The 13,982-nt window shown below is 45.5% G+C and overlaps 1 protein-coding gene across 2 annotated transcripts in view; it reads right to left on the minus strand.

Annotated features, from left to right (window-relative positions):
• CFAP61 (cilia and flagella associated protein 61) overlaps positions 1-13,982 on the minus strand; it is a 2,048,453-nt gene that overhangs the window by 1,463,314 nt on the left and 571,157 nt on the right. For both annotated transcript variants that reach the window (XM_085612416.1, XM_085612415.1), the window contains exon 10: positions 13,608-13,700. In XM_085612416.1, the coding sequence (XP_085468542.1) occupies positions 13,608-13,700 (93 nt within the window). The remainder of the gene's footprint in view (positions 1-13,607; positions 13,701-13,982) is intronic.

A 13,982-nucleotide genomic window follows, 5' to 3' on the forward strand; every position in this document is an offset into this window, starting at 1 on the left:
GTGGAATGGACGCGGACAGATCAGAAGGTTCACCGGCTTCCAGCGACAATGACACCTCAGAGACGGAACTGCCAGAGATCACACCCCAGACAGCGGAGGATTTTGTTTGATGAATATGACTTGGCATTCCACACTGCAGACTTCAGAGGCACGATGTAGATGTGATATGGAGGGAGGATTAAGGAAACCTGCTGTCTGCGCTACGGTAACAAGGGACCTCAGATGACTGTCAGGGCGAACCTACTGTTGTAGTTATTAGGGAGGTGGCGTGGCAGGGGTCTGGGTCAAGAACTGTAAGTTGATCACCCCTATACCCACTAGTGGATGATTGTGTGCTTAGTAAACGCTTGGATGGGAACTAGTATTCCGGTACCTGTCCTGGGGTGGGGAAGTTGGGGATTTTACTTGGTTCAGTGAATGTTAATTGGGTACAGGCGTGTCACAATGGAGGATTTTAACAGGAGCGAGGCTTACCTAAGGCAATGGGATCCCCACTAGACTTAAAAAAAAAATTGTGGCATGTAAGGGGGATGCACTCAATGGTACGGCGTCATAAAATACACGCATACTTAGTCCGTAGTTGTATTCAAATTGCATTACTCCAGGAGACCCACATAATAGCAAAAGAAGGGGCGGCGTTGCAGCGTCGCCAGAGAGGTCAAACATTTTATACCAATAACTCAGCATTTGCACGAGGGGTCCTGATCTGGGTGAGGGCGGGAGTACCCTTTCAGTGCACGAAACAGATTATAGATCCAGACGGCAAGTATGTGGTAATTTCTGAAAGATTAGATGGCAGGGATATCATATTGGGAAGTATATATGCACCTAATTCGGACCAACCAACCTTTTTCTCACACCTTATTGGGAAATTAGCCTCCATACTCCAGGGATCAATTCTATTAGGAGGCGACTTTAATTGTGTACCAGATGTTTCCCTTGACCGATCCCACCTCCGCTCCCTGATGCACCCACACACAAAATATCAGTAGCGGCGAAACTGACAACAGAGTTGGGGATTGGTAGACTGAAGGAGAGCCCATTACTCCTTCTCAGCAATGCACGAACTGCATGTTCGACTAGATGCCATATTGTGCTCCCCTGACGTGCATGAGGGAGTACGCAGCAGTGAATACCTCAATCCAGAGTTGATAAGCTTGCAGTGGTCCCGCTCGAGACCCAAAATTCCCACTTGGCGCTTGAGACCCGAAGCCCTAGAGGACCGGTGTTTCATGAAGTGACAGGCACAGCTATTGATCATTATTTCCAAGACAATGCTAGCACATCAACGAACTCAGTAGAGTGGGATGCGTTTAAAACAGTCATCAGGGGGCGCTGTATATCAGAGCTGATGGGAACGCGGAAGGTGTGGCTTCAGGACATACAGAGGGAAGACCAGCGCCTAAGAGAACTAGAAAAGGAAAGACCCTAGAAAGCTGATAAGCAGGGGGAACTCTTGGAGGCTAGAGAAGCAGTGACGGTACAGGTAGAACGCCTTCGTTGTTTTGACTACAAGAAATACACAACCCGTGCCCACTCGGAGAAGGATAAGTCGGGGGCCCTACTGGCTTGATTGGCTAATCCAGCCAGGAGAGGTACGGTGATTTTGGAGCTTAGAGGGCAGAGAGGAAAAGTGAGATACGACCAACAAGGTATGAATGACTTGTTTTTAGAATACTATGCAGACCTGTACAAGAGTAAGTTGATCCCAGTAGAGGAGGGTCTAAATGAGTTCAAAGGAGACGTGGAACAACCATTGTTGGATGAGGGATTTGCAGATACCCTGAGGCAAGAAGTGGAGGTTAGAGAAATGAGAGGGGCTATAAAAAATATGGCACGAAACAAAACACCGGGAACAGATGGCTTACCAATTGAATTTTACCTATCAAACATTGATTTGTTGGCCCCCAGACTGGTAAAGCTATATAATGATGCAAGGAAAGTGGGACGCCTGCCTCTATCGACTAGAGGGGCGATCATCATACCGTTGCTTAAACCGGGAAAGCCGCCATGGGATAAAAGGGCATAGCGCCCGCTCTCTATGCTTAACTTAGATTAGAAAATCCTGAGTCGGATACTGGCCACTCGCTTACTCCCATACATGACAACTCTAATTCACAAAGACCACTCCGGGTTTATTCCCACCAGAAACACAGCGTTTAACATTCGGCGTCTCCTACGAGTGCTGGAGGCAGACTCCTATAGGAAAGATATGGCGACGGTCTTTGCAGTAGATAGAGAAAAGGCATTTGATAGCCTAGAATGGCCTTACTTGTTCCATGTGATGCAGGAATTTGGGCTGGGAGACATATTTGTGGGCTGGACAGCTCTCCTATATTCTGATTTCACTGCTAGGGTTAAAAAAGGTGGACTAATATCTGATACCTGCAACGTTGGACGGGGAACAAGACAGGGGTGTCCCCTTTCCCCCTACTGTTCGCCCTGGCGATGGAGCCACTTGCAGCTAAAGCTAGAACAGGGCAATCCTATCAGGGACTTAACATTTATAGACAGACACACCACATTGAGCTCTACGCAGATGACCTATTGATGTTTCTGGTAGATTCGGGAGAAGCGCTTCAGGGCACGAAATAATTGTTACAGGGCCTAGGTATAGTACCAGGGCTAAAGGTGAACTGGGCAAAGTCCTTTTTATTCCCTGCGAAGGAGGGCAGGATAGGCCCACAAGAAACTGAAGGAGTGAGATGGGAGGATAGATGCCTGACATACCTGGGTACCCAAATATACCACACTCAGGAAGACATTCTAGAGGGTAATATAGAGAAAGCCATTAGAGGAGCAAAAAGCAATTTTGACTTTTGGGGCTCTTTGCCGTTATCTGTAGCCGGCCGGGTAGCTCTGCTTAAAATGGTGACACTTCCGAGGTTATTATACTACTTTGGGACCTTGCCGGTCTGGATACCGTCAAAGTACTTTGCCCAGCTCAGGTCAATGATCATGGGATTCCTGTGGGGAAATGGTAGGCGAAGGGTGGCGCTTAACGTCCTCATGCGACCAAGAGCAGAGGGAGGATTGGCGGTACCTGATTTTGAGGTCTACTACCTGTCGGCACAATTGCAATGGCTCACAAAGTGGGTGCGAGTCGTCTCAGAGGGGCGGAATAACTGGGAGAAGAATTTATGACCTTAAGACTGTTGTCCCAAATTACATTAAGGCTTACTGTTCGAGCCCCGATCCTCCCCTCGGAACTAAACACAGCACGGCGGTGCTGGAATAGGAGCCTGCGACGGGCCAAAATTAGAAGCCCTTATGCCCTGGTAATCCTGTTACTTATGTGTGAGGCCTTGGCGCACAGGGGTAGCTGGCAGAGACTGATGACTTGAGCGGAACAAGGATTGGCTAAAATGGGAGATTTATATGAGGAGGGGGCCATGATCCCCTTCAACGATCTGCAGGACTGATATGACCTACCCAGGGGGGATTTCTTCTGCACTCTGCCCTCACAGTGGCCATACGAAAACACTGGGGAGGGGGACTCACTGAGCCAAAGACATCACTGGGCTGCCAAAACATGGTGATGGCGGCAGGTACATTTAAGGCGGTTAAGTGTTTGTACAGGCGCATAACGCAAGAAACATTACTGCCCTTATCGGAGGTGCGACACAAGTGGGAGGCAGACCTTGGAGAGGCTATTCCAGAGAAAATCTGGTGTGAACTAGTGGAGAGGGCCTGGAAGAGCACCAGAAATGCCAGATTCACGACCCAATGCAGCGGCTTGCCTGCGTTGTAATAGGGAAGGAGCAGATTTCAGGGCCATATTCTGGGACTGGCTAAAACCTGGGTAATTTTTGGGGAGAGGTAACGACGTTGCTGGCCGACATCACCGACAGGGAAGTTGAGTCATCTCAGAAGTACTGCTTATTACACTGGTTCCCTCATACAACCAAAAATAAAATCACAAGTAAATTTTTAGATATGGGCTTAGTCCTAGCCAAAAGAGACATCACCATGTACTGAAAAGCAAAACAGGGTCCAATCATAGCCAGATGGAAGAAAGAACTCATTAAGTGGGCAGAATGTGAAGGAATAATCAGGATGCAAATAGCAAAAAGAACGGGGAACGAGAGGGCGCTGAAAGCAGCACGAGCATGGAAAAGTTAGTGGTTCTACTTAAGATCCCAGTTGATGATGGGGAAGAGGAATCAATAGGAGAGCCCCCGGCATGAGTAGGCTGAGCTACATACCGCTAAGCACATTGTGGATCGGTGAGGTTATCCAACAAGTACAGCACTCCGCCGCCCTTACTGACCGAAAGATGCTAAAGTGCTACCTCAGACAAATGGGAAACCTAACCTGGAGTGGTCGGATACCGCAAACTAGAAATTTGAATACAAGTGACACGCCTGGGGGGAGGGGAGGGAGGAGGGCAAGTTGTGGAAAGGGAGTTTAAGGTCAAGACTGAAGACATGTATAGCAGCTCCAGAATTGAACATAGTACAACGTATGTCCATTGGGCTGCTGGGTGAAGTCCGGGGAATTTATGATCACTGCAATGACCTGTATTCCTTTTGTTTTGCTATTGAACTATCTGTATAAATGACCGATCAATTACAATCCTGATCAATGATAAGTATGATGCACAATTGACACCTGGAACCTTCTGTAAAACCCAATAAAGTTTGTTTTAAAAAAAAAAATCATAGAGACAATCCAAAAAGAGAAGTTGACGCGGAAAAAGTGTAAGAAATTGGAATATTATGTGGTATGGCTGTGTAGCCTTACCATGTAATATTATCACAGTACCCAAAAGATAGTCCTTTGTTTCAAACTAATAAATCCTTAGCTTAATCCTAGTAGAGTGGCAAAGAGCAGTCAGGCTTTACTGGTAGAACATGTGTTATGCATTTCAGAGTACCAACATGAACGATAAGGATTTGACACGACTTTAGCGAAATCTGACACCAATTTATGAGACTAGAGTGTATTTTATCTTAATTTAGACACCAAAATGAACAGAATGGCATATGTATCACTGGAGTTATTGATTTGTGAACCAATATTAAATTAGTGCAAATTAATACATGGAAAATAAAACATTGCGGTCAATGGCAAAACCCACTACTGACAATCGGTCATTTGCAGGTTGAGTTACGTGGAACCCTTACCGGGTTAAGGTCATCCGGGCCCCAGGACATGACTGCCAGATCGATTTTACCTAGCCCACGTAGTCTTGGTGCAGAGTTTCACTGGCTGTCCCTGACGCTGAATGGGAGCCGCAGGGATGTTGTTTTTACAGCTTCCCCGAGGCTGCAAGAAACAGAATGCAAAAACACAACAGGTACACAGCTGCTGACATCGGATAAAGGTTGCACAGTGTTCCCTGTAGATGCAGCGTCTAATGTACGGTTTAGTTGCTGGATTGGCAACCAACAGGCCCTGGCAGTGGTAAGCACAGCTAAAAGGTTCTGGAACTTCACTGGGTCCTGAGTATTGAGGTAGCGGTCTGAAACTTTGTGGCAAGCGGGACTACAACTCCCACAATTCATTGGACCACCTGGATGTGAACGATCCCACAGAGGCCTGATTACCGGTGATTCTTCAGATCCAGTGAGTGTTTTTACCTGCAGTTTGCAGGGGACTAGTGCCGCTAGTCCAGGGGAGATTGAAGGTACTTCTGGCTTCCACAGGGGTCCCGCTGTTCAGATGTGCTGAGTTTTAGCAAAGGACGAGAGTTGTTCACTCAGTTCCAAGTCTGTTGCCTCAGGGACAAAGTATCCCTCTTTTGCTTTGGTGTTGTGGGCAAAGTCCTGTTGTCAGCAACACAGGTCTCCTCTTGGTCCTTACTTGATGCAAGTTGTTCAGATCTGAGGTTCTGGTGTCAGGGGGGTCACTTAAATCCTAGATTTAGGGAAGTAACGATGTGGGAGCAAGTAGCCAATGGGCAGCTGGTGCCTGCATCTAGATCGCCCTTGAGGTGACCACATACAGGCATGTTGGTCACCTTTGCTACCCAGAACTCCAGGGCCGGTTCCTTTGCGTCCCCACCAGGCACCCGTATATAAGTATATGTGAAATAAAAATAAATTTAAATGGCCATGGCATCAGCTTTTTTCAGCCGTGCTGCGGCCCAGTCGCTTACAGTTCATGCATCTTTAGTGGGAAGGGCAGTGCATGGGGGCCTGCGGGGGTGGACCTTCAAATTAACTGATAGCAGTAGACTCTAGACATGGCCACTCGCACTCACCTGGGTCCTGACATGAGTCCACACTGTGTGCATGTCGGGTTGGCTGGCTGCTTTTCTGTGGCTAACCCAACATGTGCACTGGAGCCCTCTCTCCTGCAGCGCAATTAGGGAGCCGGGGGAATCACAGATGTAGCCCCCGGCCTTCTAATGAGCGATTAATGCACCTGCCCAAGCCAGTCCTGGTGCTGCTCTCATGGAGCAGCGTCTGGATTGGCTCTGGTGCAGTGCAGTGGCCAGCATGAGGTAGCGCGAGGGAAGCATGACCAAACACTGTATGGCTTTATCATGAAGCCATGCAGTGATTGGCCATTTCTGCTCTTGTGTTCTCTTCCCTCTTCATGGCATTGCCATTGGTAATGGCATTGCACATGAGGGAGTGCTGCAGACGAGACCCCTCGTCAACTGGAAATGTCCGACTGCCAGCCCGGGCCGAAATTATGAGCACACTCCAAGTCACAGAAGCGGCGGGCCACAGTGTAAAATAAAAGGTAGAATCTGTTTTGTTTCTGGTTACGTTTCCTATTTATGAGTTTCTATGGTATGCCGCTGTCACCAGTGTTCGATTATGGGGCTGTTGGCTAAGCTTTTAGTGTTTAAGGGTGCCAACTATAAATTGTGTGTCGCTAAAAATAAATTACAAGCAGGGGAACCAGGATTGAGTCTTAGCGTAGGCTCAATCTCCTGTGATCCTGGGCAATTCACCTAATCTAAATCTCCACATGCCTTAAAATACATGCATGTGCCTTTGTGTAACGTAACTGGGGCTCATGTAAAGCACTCTAATACCTTCTTACACCCTTGCATGAGAAGTGGCTTTTTTCTTACTACTAGGTAGTAGGGCACGCAGTGCTAACCATGACTCAGACACACTGCAGAAACTATTTAAATTGCAATGAATGTCTGGCATTTCCCTTGGACGAAGTGTGCCCAAAGGTATTTTTTTTATAGAGCGAACAGTACAAAAGTGTGCTTTGTTCACCCTTGTAAAGAGCAGCAATCTTGCCTTGCCGTAAATCAAAGGGTAGTGTACACTTCTGTGTTTTTCAAGCCCCTGCAGCTATGGGGCATGGTCAACTCTCTTTTGTCTTGGTTACCGCTATACATTTGCTTCATAACTGGGGTTAGTGCAGGGCCTTTTCTTGAGGGAGATGGGGAAACTGCAGAGGTGTAAAAAGCCTCAGGCAACCACAGATTTAGATTTTATTTATGGAAAGAGAGTCTGCTCTTTAAGCGCTGCAGACTTTGCTGCATGTGGTGCTTTTTTTGCGAGGCCTACGGAGGAGCCAGCGTTGATCTCCCCCCCCCCAATTTCCAAAATATATGTTGTAGACAGTGCACTCTGCTGTTAAAATGAAAATAGCTTTGCCTGTCTCCTACATGTGGAACTCTGTTCTGTCAATCAGACTGATAACTAATTTAACCCTATTAAAAAATGCACAGTAAATCACCATGGACCTCCAGGAAAATGTTGTGCCCCCCTCTCAGCCACACCACTTTCAGACTTCACCAACCGCCACTGCAAAAACCTCTATTCTGTCATTCCTATAGATGACAGAAACCAAATTGTGGTGTGCTGACCAGCTACCCACCCTGGAAGTGTGGCAAGCCATCTGGGGGTGTACACCCCCCTGCATAGCTAATTTCCTGCCTGCCTGGGTGCAAATGTGCCTGGGACAGAGGGAGAGCTGTTCCCTCCACTGGGAGTCAGCTCTGATGCATATCAGTGGTGGTGCAGCCTTTGAAGCTCACCGCCTTGATGTGCCATTTCACTAGCCTGCTTGGTAGGAGGGTGTGTAACCTCCTTCCTGCCCAAGCCTTTGTTCCTGACTATTGGAAGTGTTCTCACTGCATGGCAAGAGGTCTGAATCCTGTCTTGGCGGCATCAGGTGCAGGAATGTGCGTGCTTGTCATCCAGAACACAGAGAAGTTAGGGCAATCAAGCTGGCAACCTCTATGGTGCCATCTGGATGCATGCTATAATAATAATAATAATAATAATAGTTCATTTATAGAGCGCATGGCTACCCCCGGAGGTGTGTCCCAGGGCTAGAAGCCCTACAGTAGGAGTGGGTGAAAACTGGACTAAAGTTTGTAAAGCCAGGTTTTCAGACCTCTGCGAAAGATTGGTTCAGATTTCTCAGCTCGTAACCAGAGAGGAAGTGTGTTCCAGTTCTTGGCTGCTAGATAGCCAAATGATTGTGCGCCCATCCTAACTTTCCTTATCCTGGGAATCTTGAGTAATTTTGCTCCTGTTGATCCTAACTGTCGGCCAGATATGTACGGGGTGAGAAAGTCATGCAGGTAGCTGGGGCCTGTCCCCTGTAGGCTCTTATGACAGAAACACATGGCTTTGAAGAGAATTCTCTTCCTGATCGGCAGCCAATGGAGGGAATCGAGAGCTTGTGTCGTTGAAGATCGACTAGGTAGATTAAGAACAAGGCGTGCTGCTGCATTTTGAATACGTTGGAGTCGTTGCACGCAGTCTTTTGTCGCACCCAGATATAGGACGTTCCCATAATCAAGTTGCGAAGTCACCAGAGTATGAACTATGTTTTTCCTAGCTGATACAGGAAGGATGTCTAGGGTTTTTCTTAACATCTTAAGGGTGCCAAAACATCTCCTTACCACCTTTCTAGTTTGGGTCTCAAACGAGAGTTTAAGATCGAGCCATATTCCCAGGTTTTTTACCTCAGTTTTGGGTTCAGGGATAGGCCCCAGTGCCTGGGGCCACCAGGCTCGACCCCATATGGAGGGAGATTTCCCGATAATCATGACCTCTGTCTTGCTGCCATTCAATTTAAGGCAGTGGTTCGACATCCATGCGGCCAGATCATTGAGACAAGAGGAAAACTTTACTGCCGACTCACCGAAGTCTTGTGCTAGGGTCACCACAAGCTGTGTGTCGTCAGCGTACGACACCATGGAAAACTTGTATTTGTCCATGATCCTGGCCAATGGACCAATGTACAGATTAAAAAGGGTGGGACTCAGAGTAGATCCCTGCGGGACCCCCTGCTGAAGTGGCAGGATTTTTGATTGGTGAGGGCTATTTCACCCAGTGCACAAGAATTGTGTAAGGGGTGAGAAGGCATGTTGTTTGATACCAAACATGACATATTATAGTGGTACCATAATGATACTGCCAATCTCGAGAGTGTCGGTTGGCAGCCCATGTTATCTTTTGAACCACTAACACTTATAGTAATTTCCAATGGGGAACACGACTAAAGGGACATATAGGCTTTCACTTATATGTCCTCACCTTTAATATACTGCACCTTGCCGCCTGGGCTGAGGAGGCCTACCTTAGGAGTCTCTGACATAGTAAATGTAGTGCATTTGACTCTGCCGCACATGGTGAGGGCACAGTCGAGTTCAAGCAGTTTGCAATGCTCCTGCAGTCTGATATGGCAAGCCTGCTGTCAGTAGGTACCAGGGACTTTGAAAGGGGTAAAGCCTTTGCCAATTTGTGATTACCAAGTCAAACATAACAGCTTTGAGAGAGAGCACAGGCACTGGGGTCTGGGCAGGATACTCTAGTGCACTATCAATCATAACCATTAGCAGTTGGAGCAAAAAGTGGGGGGTGACCATACAAAACGGGGCACTCTCCTACATGAGGCAAGCCCCAAAACTCTAGCATTTATTTCCAAACCACCTGCTCTTCAGAACACCCCTAAAAACCAAACTATGTGCTGATGGTTATATTAATGAACTATCCCTCAGTCCCTCTTAGCAATGCAGCAGTAATGAGGAGTGAGGTTTCCTTCTGCTTTAGGAGTAAATAAGCACACTACTGAATAACGGCCACCGATTGAACTGGTTTTGATTGTGTTGCCATGACATGTTCATGATTGCTCTCAGTGGAGTCATGAGAGCCTCAAATTGTTCCTGTTTTTCTATGATTCATACCATGTTTACAAGTGTGTCCATTAATTAGGTGTTTAGTAGTCAGATGACTGGGCCCTGAGGAGAGCCCTACATTCACATGGGGTCAAAACGTAGACGAATTCCCCTTTTGGTTGACTCTTGTGATTTGTTCTAACGGGATGTCACACCAATTCATGCAAACTTTTTACTTGTTTGAGTCTTATAGAGAACCATTGGGAACTGTATAGTATCTTTGTCCACATGTGTTTTAAATGAAACCGCTTTTAAGCACTGCATCGTCTGCACTATGATCACTAATGTTTCTTTATAATATATGACTGCATTTAATGAAATTGAAATCTCTTCGTATGTCCTGCGCTTTTCAAATTAGATTTGGTATATGATTCCTAGTAAAATAATTACAGGGTTTCCTATTAGACATCACAAGGTTCCAGTTTATAAATGAGTCTTTGAATTAATTCGTATTTACCCAGGTCCACCTGGGATTGCAGGGTTGTCCTTGAGCTTTCATACACATATGCACTGATGGTCTGCAAGCAGCAATATTAGTCAGCAAGTAATGCTGATTAGGGTGCTACATGGCGGAGCCTTCTTGAACTACAATAACATAACTATCCTTGACATACAGCATATTATTAGCATTCTCTCCCCCACCAATCACACTACCTAAACTACTTTACCCTGGGATAATCAAAACCCCTCCCAGACAGAGCTACTGATAAATTCATCTTGAATGGCAAGAGCTGAAAACAGCCAGGAGATAACTGACATTATGCACCAGGGCACAAGGGACGTTAAACTGGTTGTAGAGGAATTAGGTGCCAAAAGAGACTCCTGGTCAAACAGTTCACTACTGGTTATTGTCCCGGACTCATTAATAACCTTGAGGCAAAATTAGGACACAAATGTGGGTCTGCTGGAAGACGAGGACTGGGTGGAGGCAACGATGGCGGCTACTTTCTGGAAGCAAGTGGCCCGGAGTCTGGGTGAAGCTATGGCACCGAAAATATTAATACTGGAAATTCTTGAAGGTTGGAGCTGCACGCAATACGAGAAACTACTTGTAGGCCTGGGCACAATATTGCCCACAAGAGATATTGCAAAGTACTGGCATGTTCTGGACATACCCCCAATTGGCAGATGGATTTGGGGGATGGACTACTGTGTAGTCACGGAAGAAATGGTTTACAAAGCACGGGATGCCCAAAAAGCATGTTGAGATATGGCGTATGTTCAAAGGAATAGTATGCGATGGTAATTCATATCTGTGGTTCAAGCCACATGCTGGCTTTCTGGATCAACGGTCTCCGTTTGCTAACAATAACTAGTACATTCCACCCTACGATGTTTTTTTTTGGGGGGGGGGGTTACTGAGGCTTTTCCGTGCAATTGTTTATTATGTTAATATGGCAAAATCAATAAAAAGATTATAAAAAAGAACATACATAAAGGCTTTGATCACTGCCATACTGGGGCAGAACAGAGTGAAGTCTGCCTATCCCAGAGAGACCTCTCTGACGCTGTCACTACAACACACACTAAAACACATACCGGGAATTTAAAAACAGCAGTTAAGAATTAAAAAATCCCTCTGCAGAAAGCCAATGAATAAGGTATGCATGACTTCAAATCTGACATTAGAAATTCCTCACAAAGGATGTCTCCATGATGTATAAAACAACATGCAAAATGCCCTATAGAGAATACATGTGTAAGAAGCTAATTGGCCCGAATATTTAAGGGTAGTAGTGCACGCTAAGGGGTGTTCGCCATATATTTATCAGGTTAGCTCCTAGCCACCCGGTCCTCTTTTGGTAATTCAGCAGAGGAGCCTGGAGGTGACTGCAGACAGTAAGATAACATCTGATCTGGGTAGGATGTGCCGAACAAGCTCTTCCACCTGCTCTCACTACCAGAGTTCATGACAGACCATAATGTTAATTGAAGAGATAGCAGTAGATCCTAATCTGATTTTCTATCCAGCAGTAAAGCGATTAACAGAAAGATAAGAGTATACTTACCCATCACATTTTGTGCGTTTGATGTAACACACTATGTGGCCAAGGGAATGAGGTAATTGTCTCTTAATAGACACTTGGCGCTGTACATCTCCAGAAGTAGTTGGAAGAGCAACCCAGAAGCAGCTTGAAGAGCAACCCCAAAAGCTCTCATATTCTTTCCAACTTAAGCAAAAGGTTGAACACAAGCATTTCTACTTTGCACATGCATGTGGTCACTCTAGACCACACATAGTCCTCATGAATTCACCAGGGTGACGGACAAATAAAAGCACTGAAACATGTCGATCTAACCATGACATGAGGATGTATATTTAACCCTCTTTTTACTTGTTTCAGAGTGGACCTATTAAAGTATCCCTAATCTTAGCCTGACTCATTTTGTATGTTTTGGACTTAATTCTGTGATAAATGGCAAAGCCAGCAGGACTGATAAAGGTGGGTGCCCCTCTAAGAGTACAGGCGGCCGCATAAATGAGACAAGAGGGTCAATGACACAGATAGATTTGCCTGCAATATAAAAACAGACCTTCTTTAGGATTAGGCCACACAGACCCATGCAGTTGCCACCATGTTGGATTTCTATCCATATAAAGGCAAACTCAATGATGAAGCAAGCCACAAGATGTGCGTGAAATTCTGACGTCCTTTAAAAGACACTCTTAAACCAGTAATCACACACCAATTGGAGGCCAAAGCTTAGTCATGTCCCTAAGCGAGCATTTGTTGACATTACCTGCTTGACCTATCATCATTCTGGCTGTCCCTGTCATAACACTGGCCCCATCCTTGACATTCTTTACAATTTTTGGTGATATTATGACTATCCATGGCATAAAGGTGGTTCATCAGAGTCACAGTGTGGGTATTCGTGACATGCTGACTATCTCTAGAATCGCAATGGCCTCACTTGACGTTTTATGGGCATGTCTGACATTCTGGCTATACTCAGCATTACTAGGGCTTATCCTTGATATTTTGCAGGCATTCTTGGAATTATGGCTCTGTGTGGTGTAATGATGGCCACCCTTGACATGCTATTAGCATTGTAGATGCCTTTCTAGCTATCCCTGACATAAGAATGACCCATCCTTTTACTGTAAGCATTATTTATAATTTTCTCGCTATCCCTGGGATAGCAGTGATTGGTATGGTGATATTCCAGTTATCCATGGCATAACAATGGCCCATCCCTGACATATGTCATTTGGGACTGTGCATGAGTATTTAGTGCTGTGCTTGGGCATTGAAGGGTGTAATTTGGTGTTTCAGTCTACACTAGGGTATTTGAGTATGCGACTGGGGCCTTCGAGCAGTACAATACTGCATGCTTAAGAAAAGACATGACATTTATCTGTACAAATGAATATATTATAAGCTTTTTGTCAATCATTATGACATTCTACATATATATAAAAACTCTGTACATAACATAAAAATGAGTAAAGTTTGCAGATACAAGTTTATAATGATTATGTTGATTGTAAACTTACCTCTGATACCCCAGATACGGAACTTGATCTTGTTGGTCCCATGGAGGCATTTTGTAACTCTTTTTGAGATGCTTCTTCAGACATAACATTGTCCTAAGTAAACACAAATAATCCTTATGCAACTACTTTGAACTCTTTAACCTGGAATAAACAATGCTACAATAGGTTTTCAAACGCATCCAGTCATTATCATACACATGTTGACAATGTTTCTTTATGTAATCATGTCTTCTACCTTTTAATACCTTTCAATTCTTCTTCATTGGCATTTGCTTCTGTTATGGTAGGGTTGCTGTAGAGGTTTGGACTTTTGAATGTTAATGTCTAGTAAGGCCTCAGGACTGCTGTACAGGGCTAAAAACTAATTTTCTTGGC

Source organism: Triturus cristatus, chromosome 6 (genome assembly GCF_964204655.1).
Source record: "Triturus cristatus chromosome 6, aTriCri1.1, whole genome shotgun sequence".
NCBI classification, from domain to species: Eukaryota; Metazoa; Chordata; class Amphibia; order Caudata; family Salamandridae; genus Triturus; species Triturus cristatus.